General features: G+C 34.0%; 2 protein-coding genes and 1 non-coding gene across 7 annotated transcripts; 1 reads left to right on the forward strand and 2 right to left on the reverse strand.

The window, feature by feature from the left end:
- Nucleotides 1–461: 461 nt before the first annotated feature.
- Nucleotides 462–4,731, reverse strand: LOC114185547 (ankyrin repeat and SAM domain-containing protein 6-like). 3 transcript variants are annotated; one of them, XM_028073342.1, is made up of 7 exons: nucleotides 4,312–4,731; nucleotides 3,345–3,406; nucleotides 2,972–3,237; nucleotides 1,377–1,451; nucleotides 1,136–1,198; nucleotides 930–986; nucleotides 462–691 (listed from the first exon to the last, which is right to left on the reverse strand). In XM_028073342.1, the coding sequence occupies exons 1-6, from the start codon at nucleotides 4,416–4,418 to the stop codon at nucleotides 942–944; spliced, it is 618 nt and encodes a 205-aa protein (XP_027929143.1). In that variant the 5' UTR covers nucleotides 4,419–4,731; the 3' UTR covers nucleotides 462–691; nucleotides 930–941. The 3 variants fall into 3 exon arrangements, with proteins under 3 accessions (XP_027929143.1, XP_027929144.1, XP_027929142.1); XM_028073343.1 differs by having other exon boundaries at nucleotides 478–691; nucleotides 935–986; XM_028073341.1 differs by lacking the exon at nucleotides 462–691 and having other exon boundaries at nucleotides 701–986.
- An 8,889-nt stretch (nucleotides 4,732–13,620) lies between these two features.
- Nucleotides 13,621–25,236, reverse strand: LOC114185123 (GPI transamidase component PIG-S). 3 transcript variants are annotated; one of them, XR_003604751.1, is made up of 13 exons: nucleotides 25,038–25,236; nucleotides 24,320–24,938; nucleotides 23,723–23,807; nucleotides 23,549–23,638; nucleotides 23,140–23,213; nucleotides 22,851–22,935; nucleotides 22,669–22,758; nucleotides 20,979–21,109; nucleotides 20,036–20,117; nucleotides 19,902–19,949; nucleotides 14,816–14,888; nucleotides 14,476–14,704; nucleotides 13,621–14,177 (listed from the first exon to the last, which is right to left on the reverse strand). XR_003604751.1 is itself a non-coding variant. In XM_028072654.1 (13 exons), exons 1-13 carry the CDS (start codon nucleotides 25,192–25,194, stop codon nucleotides 14,061–14,063), a joined length of 1,785 nt encoding a protein of 594 aa, XP_027928455.1. In that variant the 5' UTR covers nucleotides 25,195–25,236; the 3' UTR covers nucleotides 13,632–14,060. The 3 variants fall into 3 exon arrangements, 2 of the variants coding, with proteins under 2 accessions (XP_027928455.1, XP_027928456.1); XM_028072654.1 differs by having other exon boundaries at nucleotides 13,632–14,207; nucleotides 14,601–14,704; XM_028072655.1 differs by having other exon boundaries at nucleotides 13,632–14,177; nucleotides 14,601–14,704; nucleotides 25,038–25,235.
- A 66-nt stretch (nucleotides 25,237–25,302) lies between these two features.
- TRNAK-UUU lies at nucleotides 25,303–25,375 on the forward strand. Its single transcript has one exon. It is a non-coding gene; the product is annotated as a tRNA-Lys (tRNA).
- The last annotated feature ends 1,416 nt before the right edge of the window (nucleotides 25,376–26,791 follow it).

Here is a 26,791-nt window from a genome sequence, read left to right on the forward strand (position 1 = left end):
GTTTTTAATTTTTTTAATCAAGAATTCAACACGTGTCAGCAAATTTATAACCACTCAAACACTTTTGGTGACTAACTACAACTAGAATTTTTTTTTTTAACATTTGCGTACAACTTTATTTCTATATAGTAGTAGTATAATGAACTTCACAATACGAAAATTGGAATATTTTAATATTACATGCACTACTTGTGGCCCACTTTCACAAGCATTTTAGCACCGAGTTGTAGATAGACTTTAAATTCTTTAATAAAAGAATTTTTTTTGTAATCTATAATAATTTTACCCAATACAAACAAAATTACCTCTCACGAAAGATATGTTTGGTCTTAAAATTAACCAATACATGCACAACTCTTAGTTATTTTGATTCATCCTTGCTGTCATTTTGGTACATTTTCATTCATTTTGGATTAAATCTTTTATCTTCCAGTTGTTTGCCAAACTTGATGCAAGAGCAGTTTTAGGAGAGAAGCAAAGTTCGCAAGCTAGTTCTTTTTTTTTCCTTCTCACGAATTTACAAACACTAAAGTTGTATGGACACTCAAAATCATAAAGAGATTACATTAAAAAGGAAAAGCATGCTTGGTTTAAAAGTATAAAAGGAAAAAACTATCAATACAGGCAAACTTTGTTTTAGTCTAAGCATCCACCACCATCATCACCCATCAAATCAGGTATGTCCAGCCAGCTAAACAAAAAAAAAAAAAAACACTATCAATTAATTTTCATGATTTTCTCTTTTAAATATCAATAGCTTGTTTAGGCCACTTTCAGCAACACATGGGAAGAAAGAAGATTGAAATGGTAATAGAAGCACCAAAAGGATTTCTAAAAAATACAAGCAAGCTTGACCAAGTCCAAAGTATAAACATAATTATAAGCCTTCTAATGTGCAGTAAGTTATAATAACAAGGGTATAGAAATACATGACCAAAATGTCAGCCTTTTGCCTCCAAGGCTAAAAGTATCTTCTTTCTTGGTCCCTGAAATCAACAAAGTATATCAGAGAATTAAGAAACGAAGAAAATGTTAATAAATTGCTTACATCAAAACTAGAGAAGGATTGATTAAGATAAATAACAATTTAGGAGTTTGTGGGAGTGAGAAATCCACGCTCCTTGATGATACGTACCATTGGTATACCCATGGCCTTGAGATCCTCATCAGTCATATGATTAAGTGCAGTCATATCAACCTAAAGAAATAGCTTTTAGTCATAAATATTTAACTTTAACTCTCTACTGTGCAATTCAAATTCAGTTATAATATTGAATTTTAGTGTAAATGTAACTACATATTTAGATTCGTTTATTTTGATTAAATCATTTCCCCTTTTGCAACCTTCTGAAAGAAAAATAAGATATATAACATACTTCTTCAGCCTGAAAACTTATGAGATACTTTTCGAGACCCAGTGACAGCAAAAATTCATCCAGTGAAGCGTCAGCCTGTTAAGCAAGAACCAGGGTTATACTGAATTTAGTTTTTTCCACAGGTAAAGAAACACATTACCTAGCAAGGAAAATTGTGGTAAAAACAACTGTTCATTTCACATAACTGAATTATTTTGCATGTGTGAATAAAATGTGGGACAGTTTCATCTATTTAAGAAGATAATATAATAAAAACAGAGATAAAAAAGAAGACTAGGAAAAAATTAAAGGATTAAATACATTAAAAGAAACTCATATCCAGGGATTATTACAATCCTGGTGTCTCCACTGTTTTTGTCTAGTTAATCAATCAGGTTGATCACAAACAAAAATGTGTCATCTACTTTCACTTACTTTCAGTATCATAATAAAAAATGTTTAGTTGTTAAAGTTATTTTCAGCCTCCCAGCAGTGTCACATCCCAGCAGATTTACAGTTCATTATGTAAAACTTACTTTTGAACCATGGGGAAATAGCTCGGATGGTCAGAAAATTAACCAGTTAGTTCAAGGGAGTTAATGACAGAGTTCTTGCATAAGAAGGCACGTTATCTGTAAAACCATTCATAGGCATAACTAACAAGTTAAGCTTACAGAGTAGTTAGTCTTTGACAAATTAAGTCCTTAATCTATTTATTTAGAGATTACTTGTTAAGTACTCATCTAATTTAGGATATAGAAGGTCGATCATGATTCATAATTAAATGAGGGGTTACTGTTAATCCTACTGCACACTAATAAACAGTACTGAGCCTAAACAGCTATTAAACATTGAATTATATAATTTTTGCCCTGCATCTAATCCTAAGCTAAAGATTTGAATTTCTAATGCTTCTTCACAAATCCGTCCTACTAAGAATTTAAGTTAACTACATGTAACTACCACTTGTGTCTTAGTTTTCAATATTACAGAAACTTTCAACATAGCACAAAATCTATGATACAATTATTGCCTTCCCATCCCATCTTTACAGCTTGACTTTTATCATAAGCATAACGTAACAGCATATTTTGCAAAAAAAATCAGTATAAAATTAGTATTACTAACGTCATACAATGCAAGACAAATTCTAGTTCCTACTGGCTAACTTCAAGTGTAATGCGACTATTCTGTTTCAAAAAAAGATGGATTCAACACATATAGGGCACAAGCAGATAATCACATATTCATTTTTGCTACTGTTACATTAGACAAAGCGTGAACGTGGCTAAAATAATCAGTCTAGTGAAATTACATGAACACATACAGTCATTGGACGTCACTCTAATAAAACACCTTAAAATTAAGGTTAGCTCACTAATATAAAGAAACCAATGAATCTGATATATCATAGTAGTAAATAATTAAAATTACTAAGGCAGTCACTGTCATTGTTCTAAAAAAATTATCACTAGTTTGTTTAACAGCAAATGAAATGCTGAATGTAGAGGGAATGGGAGCAACAAAACATGACAAACACTACAACCAATATCCCTGCAAGAGCATTCTAGAAAATCTTGATCAAACAATAAACAAGAAATATGTCAACAATATACCTTTCGAGACACCTTTTTAGGAGTTGGGTTAGCTGATCTTTTGATATGTACTGAAGGAGTCTCAACATCGATACTTTTACTGCTTGGTTTAGCACTGGCTTTAGGCTTTGGTGGGTCATAGTTTTTAGGTTGTGGAGTCATTGTCCCTGATAGCCTTTCACGGAGATCCCTCTCAACAGGAAAAGAACTCTTTCCAGTTTGACCTCCAGGATGCAGGCCTTTCTTTTGAAGCTTGAATCGAAGATCTTGAGCAGTGACCTTGCGATCTTCACAAGTCATTAACACACAGTCAAAACCCATAAAATCAACTATCGGCATCCAACAAGAGCAGCAACTTATACTTGCATATGAGAATAACATAATCAATCCATACTATAGAGCTGGTGTTCATCATCGTCATAGAGATCATGTTTCCACTTGTCGTCTTGCCTCTGCCTGCAAAAATCATGATTGGGATACATCACCAGGTCTTTAGTTTAAATAGGCATTTAAGTTTGCAACATAGAAGGTCCACAGTGCTAAACAATCAAGTAGAACAAAGTGAATACAAATAAAACAGAAATAATCCATCCAATGAATGAGCATTGGTCCTAAAAGGTTTCCCCCACGACCAAGATTGCCAGGTGTATTGATCCACCCTTCCCACCTCATGAAAGCAAACAATTCAATGAGTACGATTGCAATTAAGACAGACACACTCATAATGAAGTACCTGTAAAGAAAAACCTAAAAATAACACCCTCCCCCGCACACTAAACACGAAGGGCACAAAATATCTAACAGAGCATCATCGAACTCCACATTCAAAGCATACAAATCACATGGCACAACACCAAAACAATGAACGAACAATTTCAAACAAAAATACTCACACTGCTTATATAATCAAAGAGGCTCTAAGCCAATCAGACAATGAGAATCCAGTAATCCTCTGATTGAAAATTAAAATCAACCCTCAATAACACCCACTGCATCATAATAAGCACCCACCCCAGACAAGTATTTACGACAGTTTCACCTCTAAAGGAACTCCTCCCGGCTCCAGGCCAAGCCTTTTCCCCAATTGCTCAATTCCACACATAGAAGACCACATAAAGACAAAGCAGTTCTCCAAACACCTTCACTAACCTAACTCATGAACCCTTATCACTCCAATCCCTTGCCAACAGTAGACAGAGACATTAAAAAGATAAACAAAACCCCTCACAACAATCACACCAAAATCAGGCACCACTAAGTCAACCCACACCATCAAAAAATCCAGAATGCAACACCTATATTATCTTTCCACTGTGGAAATAAAAATAATTCATATGCAGTAATAATAACAACACAATAACCTCTTTCCGGTGACTTTGTGTTGGCGAGTAGAATCAGTGAGGAAATTCCCATCAAGACGCTCTTTCACTGACCTCCGAGTTCCAGTCTCCACCCGATCAGAATACATCCTTTGCGTTTGTTTCAAATGAAACCTAAACCTAAACCTAAACACAAACACTTGCTGAAGGTGGACGAATCCAAACTGTGATACGGTTGGTTGCAGAGAATCAAAACCCTATGAATTTGATGAAAAAATGGAAAAATAATAAGAACACTGGTCCTTGGAGATTGCAAATTTCACCCCAAAAACGAAAACAAAACAAGAAGAGAAAAATTTGCTTTGGAATTTGGGAGCTGTGAGAGTCTATCAAGTCTCAATGGGGTCGCAGATAGAAGAAAAGATAGTGAATGGTAACCAATAAGGTCGAGTTTGGCGTGGATGCCTTTATAAAAAGATATTGGATTTGGGAATTGTAGTTGGGAATAAATAAACAATCATTCCTTCATAATTAATTGACTTTTCCGAAAACAAAATTCTTTGAGATTATAATCGTTTTTAACAGTAAAAATTATTAAGATTGATTAAATGTATATAAAATACATTTAATTTTATAATAATTCTTTTACCATATAAAACGTTAGTTTTTTATTTATACGGTGAGAACATATTCACTTTTTTATAATAATAAAAAAAATTATAATTTTAGAGTGAATATAAATAATTTTTATAATTTTATATTTGTTTCTTTTGTAGTTATTTTATAATTAAAAAATATTTAAGTTTAAGAAAACACTTAAATAAAAAAACTGCCAAATTTTAAAAAAAAATACTTAAAATGTAAAATTAATAAAATAATTATTTTAATTTAAATAATTTTTTATTTAAATGATAGAATTGAGAAACAAACGTAGACATAAAAAGGAGAATTCCTTTATATTTAATAGACATTCGGTTAAGTCCCATATTATAGATGTTGAAAATTTTGAGAAGTTATGAAAATATAACAGAGATATATGATAAATATAAGATATATGATATATTAAGGAACTTGTTATTTTATTTTATTTTATTTATATATATAAAATGTAACATAATATAAAATATTTATAATATCTCAATCTTAATTTCATAATTCTAAAATAATAACTAATTTCTAAAATTGAAATATATTTTTTAAATCAGAAATATTTTCTAAAAATTAATTGAAATAAAATCAAATATTAAGTAAATATTCTCAACAATGAGTTATATAATAAACCTTATAAAAGATCGAACAAATTATGAATGAGACTACCTTACAGGAGGAGCCTACTATTGAATTCGATGATAGTGAATTTGAAATTAATTTGGACGAAATTGAAGTTGACCAACGCGATGTTGTCTTCAAATCACTAGAAAGTGTTATCAACCTTGATGACAACATGAGGAATTGAAAGATTCCCGTTATTTATCATGAAATCTCACTCCAAATTAGCAAAAATAATGTCTCCTTGCATAATATGGATTCCTAACATTCATGATCTGGATGTGAATGAGTCGAATTACTTATCCCTCAATCTTTTAGTGAATTATCTCTCCAAGGATTGTGAAAGATGTTCCACTAGAAATATTCTTGTTATTGGTTTATATGAGTCTATTAATGCACACTAAATGACTTTATTCATTCTCTAATCAGACGAGTCTTGCAATATACATTAGACAAGTTTGTTCATATACTGATTAGACAAGTTTAACAATACACATAAGACGAGTGTGTTCATATACTTATAAAACGAGTTTAACAACACATATTAGACGAGTTTAACAATGTACTAATTAGACGAGTCTAGTAATATACATTAGACTAGTTTGTTCATACATTAATTTGTATTTTTCTACATATTCTTTATTACTTTTGGGAGTTTGTCCTATATTTTTGAACATGTTTTATCTTTAGTATTTTTACAAAAGTTTACTATTTATATTTTTATAGACATATTGGCTTTCTAAACTTATAAATCATTTTTTTCAGGTTGGTTGGGTTCAAAACTTAACTATAAACTTAAAATATTTATTATTCATTTCCTCAACCTTTAAATATATTTTAATAAATAAATAAGCAAATAAACAGCAATCCATGCATAGGCAAACTTTTTGACTCTGTTAATGATATATGATTACATAGACCAAGACATAAAATGGTAAAAAGTTAAAGAATATTCCTATATTAAGGTTTTCTATAGTACATGAAAATAATCACCATGACATAAGAAACTGAGGTTAAATTTTATGAATGGTGTTCTTTTGGGTATGAGTCTAAGTGTGGCAAATTCTTATTTGGGACATGCTTAATAATAATCTCCCAAAAAGAGTTGAGTGTAATAATGATAGATACCTTACATGAAAGGACAGAGAAAAGAGGGGAGAAATACATAAAATACTCCAACTCACGGATGGTGAACCATAATGCACTATAAAAATGTTGAAAGTTTACAAAGGAGAATATATTTTTTTTCACGGTGAAATTCTGTAGGCATAGAAACTTATCTATGAGGGAGAATTTTCAAATATACCTAACCACCTACTTTGAATTGCGACGATTTCCTGTGTTGATTAACAAATTTTACCATTTGTCCTTGGGTTTTCTCTAGAGAGAATTTCAGCTATTTAAAGGCTTCGTCATGTGTCATCAAATCTTGTGTTATCGCTTCCACCGTAGTCTAATAGACCTAGCTAGGGAAGGGGGAGCTCAACAATACACAATTGCAACAGTGTGCACTCCGCTGCTCCTTAGTAATTGGTGTTGTACCAGTACTTAATATGTGGTATAAAATTTACCCATATTTTAGGTTGTTCGAAATTGAAGCATCTTAGATATGTTTAAATATCCTATTTAGGACCTTAGTCTAGCCATCAGTCTCTTGATGATAGGTTGTACTCATCTTAAGGTTGGTCTCTTGTAATCAAAACATTTCTTTCCAAAATAGACTTAGGAAAGTTGGATCCTAGTAGCTCACAGTGGAGGATGAAATGCCATGGAGTTTAATCATTTCCTTCACGAAAATTTCTATAGTTAGTCTTGTCGAGTATGCGGGTGTTTAATGGGAATAAAGTGAGCATATTTGTTGAGTTTAAAATCAATTGTCGTCTTCTTCATACCAATCCAATAAACTGATTGAGCTATACATCTATTAGTGCGAAAAACTCCTTAATGTCACCCTAAGTAAGTTGTATGATATTCATGTAACAATGTTGGAATCCACTTGGAAGGCGTTGACAAAACTACTCTACTAATCCTTATGAGATGCCTGAATTTCTCATTCTCACTGTGCTGCTAACACCAGTGGTCCCTTGCAAATTACTATCAGTTTTAGTGGTCTTGGCCCGAGATACAATTTTGCTCCCACCATGATAACGAAAGTTTGAAAATTTGCCACAGAAGACAATCATGTTGCTTGTCATGATTCTTTCATAGCATCTTCCACATCATGTTCAATTTCTATTACTCTAATCATTTTCGTTAGATTATGTGATCGAATCTGGTTTTGGATATTAGATTGCAGCCTAACAAAGAAATACTTAACAATTGTTGTTTTGATGTTTGCAAAACTTGGGACACCATTCATTCAAATTCTCTGATGTAGTCCTTGACCGTGACCTTCTCATATTGGTGTATAGCAACCAACTTTTCTAAGATCGTAATTTGCTTTCGACCTTTAAATCTTCTACTTAAAGCTATTGTAAAATCCTCCTAAGAAGAATTATTGTTATTCTGATGCCAAAACTTAAACCAATGATATGCATTCCCTTTCATGATAATCAAAGTCAGACACAGTTTTGTGAGTATTGAAAAAATGACGAGAAGGGGTGGTGAAATTGACTTATTAAAAACTTTGATTAGTTTTGAAAGCTTAAAACAGCTTTAACTTGAATCAAATGAATCACGAAATGAGGATGCAATAGCTATTGGACTACACACTTTTAATCAATCAAAAACATGAACAATCGGCTAATTTCATTAAATAGTTAACAATACAATACAAATCAACATATCAAAATATTAAATCAGTCGACTAAAATGCTAGGAATTCTACAAAACTTTGAATTTACAGTTTAAACCAAAAGCAACACAAAAGACTTATCAAGATTGATTCAAATAAGAAATACAAATATGAGTCAAGCCTCATGTCATGCTAGATTACACAAGAACACTTAAAAGAATATACCAACTACAATTCTTGAAATTTTAAAGCACAAATCAAAAAGAGAACGGATAGAGTCAAGCACAAGGACACATTTTTTTATACTGGTTCACTCAAATCTAAGCTACATCCAGTTTGTCAAGGCAATCCGAGTCTGAGTTGCACTATTTCAAAAGATTTACACAGTTCACAAGATTACACTTTCAAAATAAACAAAATACACACCAAGACTCTTGAATCCCACAAGAATCTCAACAAACACATCAAGATCACACTTGCAGACCTAGAAAACCATCAAGAACCACCCAGAAACTTGAGAAAGACTAAACCTAGATTAAGGCTCTCCCTAGCCAACCAAACATCTCTCTCCAAGTTCCTAAAACAAGCAAAATTGCTCCAAGAAAGATAAAAAATCAATCACCAATGGTTGCACATCTGTATGATCTAGAGAGAGTTTTCCACATAATTCACAATGATTTCGTGTTCAAAATTTGTAAGTCTTACCCCTCTCTTTGGAAACACAGAATGTATAGTCAATTTGTTAACAAATTCAACAGGTTGATTTTTCATTCAATCTAAATTAGTCAATTGAAAAATAAATCAACTGATTGAAAATGTAACGAATAAAACTACTATAGCAAACCATTTAACTTGTTAAAAACCAATTCAACAGGTTAAAAGACACCAACTAGACCCTAGACATCTATACAATGCAAAATGGTTTACACTATGAGCACCAATCTTCAAGCTTTGTGTTCTTCATGTGAAACTCATATTTAGCTCACACTCCAAGCTTGATCAACACATGATTCATCAAGTCTTCACATCTTCATCAATTTAATCATGGTTTCAACACATTCCAATGCAATGGCTTCATACATCTTCATCAAATCTTTAAGCACTAAATCATCAAACCAGTTGTACTAACAATCTCCTCCTTATTTGATGAAGCCAACCTCCATTGAATCAACCACCATTGAATTTTTCTTAGACTCCATTGAATCTTCATTTAATTGAGGAAATACCATCTAAGCATCATCTTTCATTTCTTGCTTAAGCTTCTGAATTTGAAAAATATTTCCAAAAGCAGTACACACAAGATTGTTATATATTTATAATAATATTGCGAAAATAATAGCGTTGCAGTTGTTGCAACGTTAGCAAGCCTCCCTCCTTTTTAGGATGGTGCATGTTGTTGCAACGAGATCTTCTCCACAAGTTGATCCCACATCCACATTTTATGGGATATTTTTTTCCACACTAGACTTCAGTTACAAAGTATGGATTTTTTAAATTGATTCATCACCTATAAATAGGAGCTTAAATCCTCTTCCAAAAGATAACTTTTCTCATCTCTCCTTTTCTTATTTTCTTCCTTTTCTCTCTTCTCTTATATCCTGGGTTACTTACTCTTTGAAGAGTTTATCTTGTTAGTTTATGTTAACCTTGGGATAGATCCAAGATGTTCCTGTTGTACCCTGGGGGGTTTGCGCATATACTGCGAATAAATCCTTAAGGACAGTGTTTTTTTACAAGCCTAAGGAATTTACTTATTTATTTTCTCATCCTATTTTTACTACAATCTTAAGGATTTATCTATTACTTTATTTTGGTCCTTTGGTTCTAGATTATTTTTCGGACTACAAATGGATTATTTTTCTGACGAGAGATAAAATTATGAAGTGGGACATTTTCGCGAACACCTTCTGTCTACGAGAGTAATTTGTTTCAGTTTTTTAGTGCCATTGGTTGGTTGCAGGTTGAGGATGAGTTTCAGGGAAGAGACTAGAGATGCGAGGGATCTTCAAAAACCATTTCTCCACACAGGGAGTTGGTACAAAATGGGTTTGTGACAATCCAATATCATGGGATCCTCTACTCATGTCATTCGTGAAGGCGCTATCTCCGTCCTCTTTTGCGTCCTCATGTCGCCTTGGGTCCTATCCAATTCGGCTTCACTTGTGGTTATTCTTCTCCAACGCAAGGGCCTATAGTACACGATCTAAAGTTCATGTTTATATTAGTGAATATATGTATGTATGTTATGAATTTTATTCTCACAAGTAGTATACATAGTTTTATGTTAGGACATTACATCATTGGTATCATCCTTGATAGATCTATAAGTTATTGTTGTTGTGTTTCTTTTGTGAGAAGTTGTTTGTTTAGTTAAAAGTAGAAAGTTGTTGCTATAAGCTTATGTATGAGTTCACTAATCAAATATCTTGTTATAGTGAAGATGAGATTTAAACCTTTTATGTAACACCTAATTTTTTTAACTTTTTAAGATTTATAACTAACAAGAATTACATAATTAAAATAAACTAGATTCCTATTTATTGAAATCTCAGTGAAAATAATTTTTCTTTACAAACATAAACTTTATTGGAAAGGAAAAACATAAGACTAAAAGGCTACCCCAAACATATCTCAATATTAACCATTATTTCTAGTGTTGCGCATCTTCCTCAATATCTATATGATCATATGTTTTTATGATAAATAACGATCATCGTAAGTGAAAACCACAACCCTAGAACAAAAGGGTAAGCTAACATAACAAAGTAAAAATCTCAATTCTGAAAAATAAACTCAAAAAGTGACTAAAATCCCAAAACATTTGAAAAGTAATAACTATTTTCAAAAATCCTTTCCTTCATTAGAAGTAAAATATATAAGTTCACCAACTTAGGCTCCCAAGAATGAGAGATGAGTCACAAATGGATAAACTTAAACACTTGTCTTTACTAGCCAAAGTCTTTCCAATATCACTTTCCAAATGAGCATTTGGTCTTTCTAAGCTCAACTTAAATTCAAAATAATGGTCAATGATAATAAGTGATTGTCAAAATTTGGAGAATCACGATGCTCAAATCCTAAATTTGTCTCTTACAATGGTAAAAGGAATATCTAGTTATTGAAAGAAAGTTCATTTTTAGTTGAAAACAAAACATACAATTACGAAAACAAATAAATATGAAGGTAAAATATTTTATAGTTTTCTTGATGATTTTTCTTTCAATAGAGAGTAATTTTGTGTTTGTTAAAGGATAAATGAAAATTTTTATGTTGTTTATGCTTATTTGGAAACACCTTTAAAGGTTTGCTATACAATGTAATTTGAATTTGTCTAACATTTATTCTAATATATTCTAATATACGATAATTGACAATAATTTTTTTTTTATTACTATACAGAAAGATCATTGTTTAGACCTCAAATTCCTCTAACAAACACTTGGAATATCAATTGCTACACCATCACCTATCAAACCCGAATGAAGATTTGGAGATATGAAGCTCGAACATGCCTCTTAGAAGATGTGTCCCATGCATTTGACACATCAAACAACATTTATACGACACTATCAATAAAGTATCCAATTTAAAATATACTTTTATATCTCTAACACATTTTTTAGATGACTCCAACACATTGTTAATAAGGACAAACTATTTTCTTAAAACTCATAAACTTATTGCATAAGTTTCTATTATTCTTAGAGAAATATGAAATAAATAATATATGATCATGAATATTTAGATTATATATATATATATATATATATATATATATATATATATATATATATTATTGAAACCTTTGGGATAGTGGCATGAAAAAGTAACATACTGATGAAATTAAAAGGGATGATGAAATTGAAAGGGAGAAACAAAGTATAATAGTAAGATTTCAATGTGTAAAAGAGTCATTTAAATTATTGTTATTTTCATGTTTTAGTTTAATACTATTTTACCATATTTTAACCTGTCATCATTATAGGATTTTTTTATCGACTATTATAAAGAAGAATGGGTTATAGAGGATTTGCAACTCTCTCTTAAATAGACTGTACCAATTGATAATATTATTACTTATTATGATAAGGTTAACTTGTTCATACAAGGATTTAAATTTAAAACTCCTTAAGAAATGATCCTTCTTTAGAGACTAACTCCTATCAGTCTTAGAAGTTGACACCTATTAACATGGTGAATTCAAGACTCTTCCTCCATAGGAGTAGGAGTCTCAACGAGGTTTGAACTCGAAACATTAGATTCTTTACAAGACTCTAATATCATCTCAAGTTTGAACCTCATTAAGAATCTTACTCCTACAAAAGGAAAGTCCTAAATTTACCAAATTGTCAAGTGCTACCTATGAAGGAGGAATGTTTGTTAAAGAAATTTGAATCCTTGTATGAAGGTGTTAACCTTTTTGTAACAATGATATCAAAGCTTTACCACGAATCGGTATTTCAAGTTTGAATCTCACTAAGGTTCCTTGTCTTGTAGAGAGGAGTCTCGAATTTACCAGACTATCATGTATAAGAAGAAGGAACTTTTGTTAAAGGATTTTGGAATATGTACGAATAAATTAACGTTTTCCTAAAATATCTTTAGTCATTATTGCTTCAACTCATTCATATTTATTATTATATTCATGATTTTCCATCCAAAAGCACCGAAGAACTCTCTGGATGGAAAAGTTTCTGAAGTTGGAGAATCTGATAATGGTCAGATAGGTGCATTGATATGTCAAGAACAGTGACCTAGTGAAACAAAAAAAAGAAACTAATATGAAATTAAAAATGTTAGATTGAAGTACTAAAGAATACTAATAGGTCTTACCTCAAATTTTATTTATCCAAACAAATAATATCGTTTCCATATCCTCCATTCCTCAATTTTTATGCAACCAAAACATACATTAATGTAAGTTTTTTTTTTTCGGGTATTGTTTTAGATTCATACAGTTGGTTTAAAATTCATTTTGAATTAGATGCATGTTCTGTCATAGTGTTTATTGTAATTGTAAACTCAGGGCATTATGCTTATTTGAAGTTTATGCAAATTATTAGAGTTTATCGTTTGCACAAATATAATGACTCTAACAATAGCGTCTCTCTGCTTCATTTGACAGCTTTAGTGGAGGAACCATGGTTTTTAAATGCAAAGATAGATACTCAATTTTGTAACAAATTTGACATAAAAGGAATCTACTTATGATTTATCAATGTGTTCTCGTATATATGCAGTTCCCAAAAAAGACAATGTAGATGATAAAATTCCCTCGTAAATCTCCATAATTTTTGCTCCACTAATAAGGTTCTACCGCTTCAGTAAGGAAGGAGAGATGTGAAAAGTAAGATTACAATGGATGCAAATATCAATTATTTCATTAAGAAATCACAAATAATAAGCACAATTCAACAAAATCTAGTCAAAGGTGTCGTTTTTCATTCACAATATGAAGTGCACAGTAGAATAAAGATACTCGATTTGATAGATTTCACATAGTAATGAAACTTTTCAATAGCTAAAGTATGATTTTTAGTAAAATGCTTTTTTCTCCTCAATCTACTCAACTATGGTAGAATCAAAAGCCACCGTGCCAACATTACCTTGCTCCAATAATGTGAAATGTCCGGTAAGTGTCATGTCAATATTGTCATTATCAGCAAAATTCACACATTCAGCAGATCTTGGGAAGAGAGGACGGAGGCTTTACTGAGGTGCTTTACCACATGCTAGGCCCCAACCACCAGGAAACTTCCTTCATCTTGTTAATCTATGGTCAAGAGGATTATGAAACTTTTTCTTTGGCCTTCGCTGCTAAATACTTTCTATTTTCTTGCTTGTACCTCTTCCATTCTCGTAAAGCACCTAGGAGGACATGCATAATAACTGGCAGGAAAAATGGCTGCAATAACAGAAGGAAAGTCGTCAATTGCTGCTTAAAATCGACTCAATTAATTGATGTCGTATCTCAGCAGCAGAGGCAGTAACAACAAACATAATGAGGTCAGCAAACAAGCCAAAAAGAATTTAGACTTGCTCAAAGAACAAAGTAAAGGCTAAAGAGAACACTCAACACAAGCTTCCGTAAATGACATCTTTTTATGGGCACCACGGTCCTTCCAATATCTTAATATTCATTTCAGTCTTTGTGATAAAAAAATGACAAATTAAACAAGAATCGTTTCAGATGCATAACCTACATTCCCTAATGATGCGTGCCAAAAGGTAAAGACGACCACCAATATAAAGCAATCATCCACAGGTCAAGTTCTATCAATTCACAGAAGCCGGACTATAGGGCAGAGAGGAGAGTTCAAGGACAAACCGAATAGATGGCAAAACAATGCTCAAATGAATAGTAGCTTATAGACATAATTGAAGGATGAAAGAAGGCATCCTCGGCCAGAGATCTTGATTGCCTTGATGATACTGATAAGAAAAGAGATTAACCATATTTTAGTAGCAGAAATCAGGTAGTAAACTTTCATCAAAGTCGGTAACAAGCTTTTGATATCATCATAAAGTCTATGAAAGGCATACCAGCTGAAGCATCATATATTCCAATAGATGCATTACTTTGAGCAAATTTTGCTGCCTCAAGAGAAAACTTTACCTGCTCGAAGACCATAAAATATTGAGAAACAGTATAAGTTGGAAATTAAAGATGAGGACAACATTTTTATATCAATTCATCGGTCAAAGTTAATATACAACAAATGTATTAGTACCGCTGAAAATCAAGTTACTTTCTGACCAAAATCTAAAATTAAATATCATAACTTACAAATTTTTACAACTAAAATGCAAAGGGAAAAAAACATTATTTTACCTAAAATGAACATTCACTGATAGGGGTTTGAATATTATGTGTTTAAACCCCAGTTCAGTAGTATGGGATATTCGGTGTAGTATTCAAGTATGTGGTTTCCCCTTCTTAACAACTAGCTTTGGTGTTTGTCAGTTGGTATTAGAAGTGTTGAATTGTAGGTATCAGGAAAAGACTTCCTTCTGATAGGTGGAGGGTTTTGACCAACAAAGAAGTTGAGTGATGTGCTATAAAGTGTTCATTGTCGAGATGTTAGCTCTCAAGGTCTATGATAGGAGGGACTTTAGCATTATGAGGCTGCGTTTAAGTCTCATATTGAGGAATATGGGATGTTCAGTACAGTATTTAAGTTAAGGTTCTCCTTACTTAATAGATTCAAGGATGGTTCCCCAAGTACTTGGGTGCATAATGACAACATGCACTAAAGTCAAACTTCAACACGCGATTAGTAGTAAGGGATGTCCGTAGGAGAAATGAAGTGTTTGGTTCTGCCCCTTTAAAAGCTAGCTTTAAAGGGTGAGTTCCTCATCCACGTAGGTGCTTATTAGTAACATGCATCTAGGGGTGGGCAAAAAATTTAATTTTCTTGATCCAATCCACTTTTGCTCCAATCCACTCCATTTATAATCCATTTTATTAAAAATCTAATCCATTTAAAATCCATTTAATGGATATGGATTCCAATCTAATTTACATTTTATATATCTTATGGATTGGATATCCATTTTATAAATCAAGATTTTTAAATATGGATAATCCAAAAAATCCAATCCAAATTTTCAATTTAAATTTTTAGTTAGGTTAGACTAAAGGTTGAGATGAACTATGCTAAATTCAGACTTGGATGGGTCTTGCTCGACGACCTATACGGACAGGCCCGACAACCATAAGAGGTTGGGCGGGCCTAAAGATATGAATGAGATAGGCGGGCCCGACAAACCGAACGAGTCGATCAGGCCCAATGACCTGATGAGCCAGGTGGGCCCGAAGACCCAAACGGGCCAGGCAGAACCAATGACGAAAACAGGTCAGGCAGCCCAAAGACCCGAACAAGTCAGGCAGGCCGAAAAACCCGAACATGCCTGACAACCCGAACAGGCCCGAAGACCCGAACAGGGCCCGACGACAGGACGGGCCCGACGACCCGGACAGGGCCCGATGACTCGGACGGTCCCGACGACCCACCCGGGCCCGACGACCCGGACGGCTCTGACGACCTACATGGGCCTTACGACCCGGATGAGCATGACGACACGAACAGGCCGGACGACCCGAATGGACCAGACGATCCGGACGAACTTGATCACTTGGACGACCCTGATGGGCCTGGCGACCTGGATGAGCCTGACGACCTACACGGGCCTTACGACCCGGATGGCACGATGACACGAATGAGCCCTACGACCCGGACGGGCCCTACGACCCAGACGGGCTCGACGTTCGGACGGGCCCTACGACCCGAATGTGACCGACGACTCAGACGGGCCTGATGACCTTGAAGTACCTGACGACCCAGACGGGCCCCACGATTCAAATGTGCCCGACTACCCGATTGGGCCCGACGATTTGGACCGGTCCGTCCGGGTCGTCTGGCCCGTCCGGGTCGTTGGGCCTGTTCGCGTCGTCGAGCTTGTTCGCGTTTTCTGGCCTGTTCGAGTTGTCCGGCCCGTTCGGGTTGTCGAGCCCGTTTGGGTCATCGTGCCCGTCTGGGTCGTTCGGGTCGTCAGGCCCGTCTGGGTCGTCCGGGTCGTCGGGTTCGTCCAGGTCGTCGATCCCATCCTAGTCATTCGGGCCTTAATGACACAAGTTTTAAGAAATTCAATTTAAATTTCTTTTATTAAAAATGGATTCTGGATTTTAAACTTGATCCAAATATTTGGATTGGATTTAAATCTTGATCCAAATATTTGGATCTTGATTTTAAAAAAATCCAAACTACTTTTGCTAAAAAAATGAATTTGGGTCAAAAATCTAATCTAATTATTTGGATCTAAAATGGATGTGGATTGGATCATTAAATATCCAATCCATGCCCACCCCTACATGCATCAAAGACAACACTTCATCACCCTATCAGCTATTAGCATATGAATGACATCATAAATAGTACTGTTATAAAAATTTATATTATTTTCTGAGGAAAGGTGTTTTGTGTTGTATCTATTTATAACCTAGAATCCTAGGGAAAAACTCTTATCACATTTTCCTTTTTCTCTTTCCTTAAGCTTATGTTGAAAGTCATTGATCCTTATAAACATATGAATCTGAATAAAAAGAGATATCTAACATCTATCAAGTTCTTTTTCTCATATACTCCTTCAAGTTAGTATAAGAGCTTGATCCAACTCTGCGTATATTGTCCAATGAGTTAACATCCTGCATCAACATTGTCACTTCTCACTATTACAAACATGGTAGTTAGAATCGTATGAATTGTACAATTCGTATCACGATACGATTGCAAATGCCAAAAAAATCACAACTTTCATTTATAGACACACATAGATCCTAAATTTATATAGAAAATATTCTAAAGGAAAAGAATTAGCTCAACCTACAGTCACAAGATCTGCAACTACTTTTCTAACCCTTCAATGTATAGCACAATAGAAAAATGCTCTTCGAGGTATGTTTGTTTCAGAAGAATGGACAGCTAGTAAATATGCTAGTAAGACTGAAGGTAAACAAGTAGTGAGCATTGTTTTATCTGATGATAGATTTTGGAAATCTATCCAATATTGCTTGAAGTGTGTCACTCCACTTGTGAAAATACTAAGGCTTGTGGATGGAGACTCAACCTGCAATGCCATATATTTATGAAGCTATGGATAGAGCTGAAGAGCAAATAGCTGCAAATTTCAAGGATGAAGAATCTCGTTATAAAAAAGTGTGGAAAATAATTGATACTCGTCGGAATTTGCAGTTACATAGACCTCTTCATGTTGCTGCTTACTACCTTAATCCTAAGTAAGTAACTATAACACTATACTTTCTTAGATTACAATTTCATAATGATAGATTTTAATACCTACTTTTTATTTGACCACAGAAAAAAATGATCCAGATAGAAGGATTAGATTTCAACTTGATCAACAACTTGGTAGATTTAAGAAACCCCAAGGATTATTTGGAAGAAGCATGGCAATTGATACTAGGGATAAGAAGGAACATGGTATAAATTTTATTTTATTTTTTTAAGATTTTATTAAAATCATAATTCCACAATTATAAATGTTAGTTTTTTATTTGACATTGCAGCTCTTTGGTGGTAAAGTTATGGTGTTGAGGGTAAAGAGTTGCAAAATCTAGCAATGAGGATTTTAAGTCTCACTTAGTGTTACTGGTTGTGAAAGAAACTGGAGCATATTTGATCAAGTCCATACCAAAAGAAGAAACCGCTTGGAACAACAAAGATTAAATGCTCTTGTCTTTGTTAAATATAATCTTCAACTTGAGATGAGACAAAAGGTTTAGAGAAGAGAAAGGAGATACTTATGATCCTATATGTCTATTTGATATTGAATTAGATGATGAGTGGATTATTGGAAAAGAGGATCCTTGTCTACCAAACGATGTTTCATGGATGGATATACATGAATATTTTACTCTTGAAGAGGGAGCTCCAAGCAAGAAAAGGAAGAAGGGTCCAAGAAACTTAAACAAAAAGGGAAAATCTACTACAACAACAAATGATGATGAAATTGAAGGGATGGTTGAAGAAGTTGAGGAAGAGGATGAAGATGAGTTGCCACAAAATGTTATATTAGATGAAGAAGATGATCTAAGTGACATTGATCTTGGAGATGATGAAGGAAAGAATAAAATTAAGATGTAACATTTAAATTGGAGATCTTGACTTAATTATAATATATGATATTTTTAATGGTTTTTTTTTTTCATATGACTCATTTTTACTTAAATATATTATATTTTATTTATCATGTATCTTATGATTCATAATAGGATTTGATTCACGATTCAAAAAAATTCACAAAACGATTCACGATACGAATCTCAATTAGATAACTATGATTACCAAGTCTAACCTATCCTTTGCAATCAGCAATTTTATGCACACTCCTCGCATTGATCTTCTCAGATACCTCAAAGACTTGAGGATAGGGTTTGCCATATGAAGATAAAGAAGGTAACCAAAGATCTAGGTTTTGTGATGCTGATTGGGCAAGATCTCTTGTAGATAGACATCCCACTATTTTGGATATTGTTTTTCATTTGAGGGAATATTATTTCTTGGAAAAGTAGATCAAAAGGTTTATCCAACAACTAAGGTCTTACGAAATCCAACAAATGAAGATGTACTCTAATAAATCATGCAGCTCTTCACATTGCTTCTAACCCTATGTTTCATGAGAGGACCAAACATAGACATTAACAATCATTTTGTTAGAGAAAAGTTGTTCTCCAAGGAAATTTGCACCGAGTTTGTTGGCTCTAATGATAAACTTGCAGACATATTGACAAAATCCTTGAGAGGACCACGTATTTAATTTATGTTCCAAGCTTGTATGTTTCAACTCACCAAGAGTGCTAGAATAGTTTATACCATTTTCTGAACAAAAGTTGTTTTGTGTTGCATCTATTGTAACCTAAAATCCTACAAGTAAACTCTATCATGTTTTCCTTTTTCTCTTTCCTTGAGGTTCTTTTTTAAGCCACTAATCCTTACACGAGGGATCTAAGTTAAGATCTCTCAAGCTCTTCTCTCATATACTCCTTCATCTAGTGTCATCCAACATAAGTCTAACAAGCAATGGTCAAGCATGTAGACCAAAAAATCACCTGTTTTCCAATCTCATCCATGATAATCATCCTTGGCAATGACTGTACCTGCAGGAAATGAAAGTTCGACAATATTTAAATAGACAGTAGCCAGCAAAAACAGACAGATGAAGAAACTTAATTCAGAAACATACCAATCTAGAAAGCGATCCAAGTGTTGTAGCACATGAAAGAAGATTAAAGCATATATGCTTCCGAGATAAAACATCCAACTCCCTACACAAAATTCACCACAAAAACAACTTCATGGTGATTTGTTCCTTACACAAGAAAATAAATTATATAAATAAATAGCTTCGGCCTCTTAGCCACGTGCATACAGCATAAATGTAACAAAATTTCCCTTCTACCACCATTCCAAACTAAATGTGTACCTTTCGTGCCATCAACCAATACCATGTAGTCTAGTCTAGGGTTCATCTATTTAATGGACAATACAAGGTTATCAGATCATGATTCATTATTCATATAGTAGATCATTAAGCCATTTTTTTAATCACGATAAATAACATGCATTGAATCATATAATTCAGAGACACATCAAAGATAGCTTAAAATATATCATATCAATGATGTGTAGGGCTCAATCTGATTTTCTTTTAAACTGTAAATTTGACAAGATAAAGAGAAGTCTCACGTATTCAAGTCAAAAGTAAGAAGGAAAATAAATCATTGATCTAGCCAATATGGTGCGCTAGAGCAAACAAGTGACCGCATTAAGCCATCATTTTGGAAGAATGAAAGTAGAGTAACATAACCAACCAAAAAAGATATGAGTGAGTTATTTTCTCCAGTTTGAGACGGACTATAGAGAATCTGAATAGGACCAGTTTTATATTCTCTCTTTATTACTATTACTATTATTATTTGTACAGTTATGTTTATATTGGTATTATAGGAATAAAATGTCCTCCAATTAAATGGATTGATTGTAATTATTCTATATAAACAAACTCCGCTGTATATTTGAAACAACCAACATATTCTTGGTTCTTTACTTTTGAACAGAAGAAAATAACTACATAAAACATGCCGTTGGTAATTTTAGAAGGGTAGAACAAGGACTATTATTCTCACCATTCTGTGAAACCCCTTTCACTGCCTAGGAGAATGGATGTGCCTGACTCACCAACATAAAGGTTATCAGACTTCAGACCAAGGAGTTGCCGCAGCTGCCCCATGAGAACTTCAAAAAGCGTCTGGAGATCCTGTTCCAGAATAAGCATGCTTCAATGTTTGGCACGAGAATTAATGATTATCTACAACACTGAGACTATAAAAATGCATGTCAAGATTATCTTAATACGAATGAATAATTGCCAAGTTTGCCCAGCTTCATGAATCACGAGCATCTTTTTTAAATGAATATTAACTAAAACTAAGCAATTTCCAAACATGCACCAAGTATATCTGCATAATAAATGGCATTAAATTCTTTATTTTATAAAAAAGAAAAAATTATTTTCCAAATTGCTGTTTACAATGATAATCTATCGATTATAACTTAGAACATATCAAGGCTGAAAGTGTATCAGTGAATCACACATCAAATAAAAATAGGTTTAATTACTCGTAAGGTACCCAATTTGGATCAAGGGTGTCAAATTGGTACCCCGCGAAAAAAAGGTGTCAATTTGGTACCCAAATAAGTTTAAGTGCATCAATCAAGTCCATTTTCATTAACGCTGTTAAAGTCATTAACGTTGACCAATTAAAAGAGTATGTTGACACAAAAATTTGACACGTGGAATACCAATTATTTGTGACGTGGTAATTTAAATAAAAAATAGGAATTTTGAAATGAATTAAAAAAAATTTGTAATGTTCGAATTGGCCCTGAGTCAAGAAAAGCAGGAAAGCATAGTGAAAAGTGAGAAGGTGATCGAGGTTCATGTGATTTGGGGGTTTCTGCAATCTCAATCTCATTTCGCTCCCATTTCCACCGATTTTCATCTTCTAGTTTTCACCATCGACGCCGAATCTGAGTCCTAAATTCCCATTTCCTCTCCCTTCCGATTCATGACACAGTCACGTTAGACCAAGCTCCTAATTTTGTCCTCTTTCATTTTTCTGTCACTTTTATTCTTTGAACTGTACAACGACATTTGTTGCTACAATAGGGTAATTTCAATTCCAATGCCAATTTCAAATATTCTGAATTTTTTATGTATCTTTTTAGGTTTGGGATTTTAGGGTTCTGAAGTTTTGGGATTTTAGGGTTCTAAAGTTTCTACACCTAACCCTGGGGGATATTGATTGGGAGGAGGGGGAAAGGAACCCGAGATTAGGGTTTCCTCATAAGCTTTGTTTTTATTGGAAAAAATCAAAAGGGTGTATTTGGGATTAGGAAGAGGGTTAGGTCTGAACCAGCAAGCAAGCAAATGGAGAGGAAGAAGAAGATGATAACGGCCACAAATGACATAAGGCAAATTCAAACTTTACCATTCATTAAATAATTTGTAACACTGTACAATTGTTTTTTTTACACATCTTTTTATTTCAATGACACGTATTTGTTATGCATTGCCACATCACCACAAATTTAACGCCGTTTTTGACAATCTAACGGGATGCACCTGATTGATGCACTTAAACTTATTTGGGTATTAAATTGACACCTTTTTTTCGCGAGATACCAATTTGACACCCTTCACCCAAACTGGGTAGCTTACGAGTAATTAAACCAATAAAAATACTTGCGTATAAAAGTAACAATGAGGAGAAATTATTGTCAACAACATAGCCAACTAATGAATATAAGACAAACCTGACGAGAAATTGTATTTCTAACTGGATCCTTACTTTCTAAATCTTTTATACAGCTTTGGGGATTCCAGACAACAACACCTCCCCACATCTGCAACATTCCAGAATAGGTGCTTCATAATGTTAACAGACTTCATAATTTTATAAGATTATAAGGAAATTTTTTAAGGTAAGATGAATAACCGGAGATATAAAGCCATTAGTTTTAGAGATATCTCCGTTTGGAAGCTTCAGTTGAAGAGGACACTCCTTTGCAGATGGTATATACCTAATATAAAGAAAGCTTAAAATGTAAGCTGTCTTATAGCATAACGTAATAAACAAGCTGGAATCAGACAGTTGAGAAGTAATTTCATTCCCCCAGCCCCCCACCTAGTACTAAAGACTATATACCGTAAACTGAACAAAATAAATTCTAGATTCACGTTTGTGGCAAACAAAAAGTAAATAAATTTAGGATCAAGTGATATACACTACAAGTTGCAATACTTTTGACCTTCCTCCTGCTGCAACAGAAGTATCTAAGTGCCACTCATTTGAATTCACCTGTTTCAGATAGAACCATTCATGTCATAAATATAATATTATAGTATCCCACCAGATACGTGGAAGATAGAAAAACTACGGAGAGGAAATAAAAAGGAACAGTGTAGCAGGTTTCCATTAATAAAAAAGGTATATAACTAGAACCAAATCTAAGAGAACTCAAACATAAAAAAGATAACAAAAACCTCCGAATGGCCAAAATATAGGTGGGAAGTTACATTACATCATTATGCTAATAATTTTGTTGACTTACAATTTAGACCTCAAAACATGTAATTGATTTCAAATTAAACTAAATAGATGAATCATAATTCAAAGCCATAGATAGAACATACAAAGAAAGGAAGATCCTTGGCTGTAAATATGTGGCTGCCATGCTTATCATCCCAGTAAGAAAATGAAGACTTTGGTGTATGGTATAAAACCTGCAAAACAGGAGGAACAATAAATCACTTAATCTATGGGATCCAATGACTTGCAATAATTGTTACATTTACACGAGATTTCACCTGGCTTTCAACACTGATGTTGGCTATAGGTTGTAAAGCCTCAATCACGGGTTGTAAGAAAGTCTCATCAATTTCACGAAAATTCCTACAATATGATCATCACAAAAACTTCAAATTGGTACTATTCAAAAGTTCATAAGCAAATAATCCTGACCTGACAATAAATGCTGTGACCTACATTATGTAACAGGGTTCAGTGAATATTTAACATCAGCATGGTTAATCTTTGTCTTTAACCAATCATGGCACTAGTTGAAGCAGGTGCATTCTGTATCTGCCTCAACTTTCATAAGTATATATCTTACAATTACAATAGGTATTATTAGTTCATGAAAATGAAAATCTATAGAACTGATCTCCAAAAGTGTCAGCATGACCACATGGTTTCCTACTAAGCCATAAACTGGCAAATAATCTCATCTCTCGAAAACTAATTTGTATAAATGAAAACTTCCAAGCAACAATGCAATAGAAGCTGCACCTTACTCACAGTGAATCAAACCAAACATCAACTATTTATAAAACAGAAACAAAACACAATCATTCCATTTACCAATTGATACTAATCTGATTAAAATTGCACTCCACAATCCATACCAATCATATATCCAATCTCGAGGGTCTGCATTGAGCAAACTGAAAGACAGAACAATCCTCCCATCAGCACCAACAGGCATAAACTCACTGCGAATCGAACCATCCTCGTCCCCTCCATTAACAAAAACCTTCACAAAGATCTCAGCCACACGCAACACGGCCTCCTCCTCCTCTACCCTTCCCACAATCCACGCGTGCCGATACTTCCCCACAACACTCCTCACTTCCCCCCCTTCATTCACAACCACAACGCTATAAGCATGCCCTCCTCTATACTCCTTCACTACACTCCTCACCCATTCATCAGCATCCTCGTCATCACTCCGAAACTTCGCGCCAAAATCGAGCGCACTAACATCACCCCTTTCCACGGCCACGTCGACGGAGTAATTGCCTCCGCAACCGCCGCAGTCGCCGCGACCTAGGTCCGACATTTTCCTCGTGATCGCCGCTCCCACCTCGCGGTGCGAAGCCTTGAAATCGAAACCGATGAAAACGGCTTGAAAGCGGCATGGGAAGGACAGGGTATTCGATTCGACTTGCGACGAGAAGGAGTCGATTCGATCGAAAGGGAGGGGCGCGCGGTAGATTTCGATGGATTTCCACAGAAGAGGAAAACCTGCAGCAACAACAACAGCAAAACATAGTAATTAATTGATAAATAAATAAAAATAAAGTATTTGAAGATGAAAAGACTGAGAGAGAGGGAGGAAAGGACCTAGAATGAATGAGAGGAGCACCGAGAAACAGATAATGAGGCGTTTGACTCCAGGTTTTGTGTTTCGCGTGGTTTTTGAGTCAATTTGTGGCGTAGGGTTTTGCGTGTTTTCTTCTACAGGTTTTGAAGTTGATGGAGAATCGAAGATTTCCGCCATTGTTGATTCAGGTTTTGCGAATTCGAATTTGAGAGGTTGAAGACAAAAATACACTCTCTAATGTAAATTAAGTTTCATCACCCAAAGAATAACAAATATAAATGTACAGCCGTCTTAGCTCAGCTGGTAGAGCGCGTGGCTTTTAACCACGTGGTCGTGGGTTCGATTCCCACAGACGGCGTTTTTCATTAATATTTTGAAAAATACACTTGAGAACAACTTTTAAAGAATAAGTAATATGTCTTTCTTGCTTCATTACTTTATTAAATTAAGCTATCAAAATTTTAAATGAATAAGTTTCAATTACTTTAAATATTTTTTATAATTTTATCATCAACTTTGGTGGAGATAATTGAGTTAAGTGATTTTTTCAATTTTTTCAGTTTGGTTAAGTTCATAATGAGATTTGGTTATGTTAAGATATTTTACTTTAGGTCTTTAAATTTTTACTTAGTTATATTACTTGAGATGAAACTTTATTTAGATTAAAGATTTATATGTAAGGGGAGTTATTTATGTTTGTTTTTTTATAAAAACTTTTGGATGTAGAGATGATGTGACTACCATATTTTTATTTTTGTACAGGTTGTGTGTTGTTTGAATATATTGTAAATGGTTTGATTTGAGATGAGATTTTTGTAGTTTAATTAGATGAAATTCGTTGTGTTATAAATTTTAGGTTTAATTAGATTTTTGGTCCTCTAATTTATATGTTTGGTTCATTTTGGTCCCCTAATTTTTTTGGGGTTCAATTTAGTCCTCGACGTTAATAACGTTAAATAAGTTAACGACAGAGTGATTTGATGTGATACTTTGGCAATTAAAAATGATGTGGCAATGTAGGAAGATCAGATTATATGGATAGTAAAGAAAAAATTGAAGTTCTATTTGGGTTTTGAAAGAAATTAGGGTTTGAGGAAGAAAGAAAGAAATTAGGGTTCAAGGAAGAAATTGGGGATAACGGTTGAAGAAATTAGGGTTCGAGGAAGAAGCGAAAAACAATAGATAACAATTCGAAAAAGAAGGATTCACGGTCTCCTTGGGTGTGTGGCATAGGATCCCCGCTTTCTTCGTAGTGGCACGAAATCGAAGGTAAATTTTTTGGTTTTTTAATGGATTCGCTGTCGCGTTTTACTTATATGGTATTGAAATTTTGGGCGTTGGTATTATTTTTTATGTGTTATTCTGTCTCTGTGTGTTTGTAATGGTGTGTGGGTTGTGGTCCTGTTGGTTTGCAGTCAGTGTGTTGTGGTCCCCTTTTAAAGGAGACTGTGTTTAACTTTCTTGGGTATGGGTTGTAATATGTATTGTATTCGTGGGCACTGATAGTGCATAAAGTCACTTGTTTTATATTTTTTTATAGGTTGGGATGTGTGATGATAGATTTGAGGTGGTGGTCCACCATGGGGATACTTTGAAACGAATTAAACATTGAGTTATAGTAATGGGTTAACGTCCACGTTGGCTTGTGACCCAGATAGGTGGAGTTTTTTCGAGATAATGGGGATACTTAGGGAAATGGGTTATGTAAACATTAAAGAGTTGTGGTATAAAGTTAGTAAGTCAGTTGTATTGGAGAACAATTTGAAAATTTTGT

Source organism: Vigna unguiculata, chromosome 5, assembly GCF_004118075.2.
Source record: "Vigna unguiculata cultivar IT97K-499-35 chromosome 5, ASM411807v1, whole genome shotgun sequence".
Taxonomy (NCBI): Eukaryota; Viridiplantae; Streptophyta; class Magnoliopsida; order Fabales; family Fabaceae; genus Vigna; species Vigna unguiculata.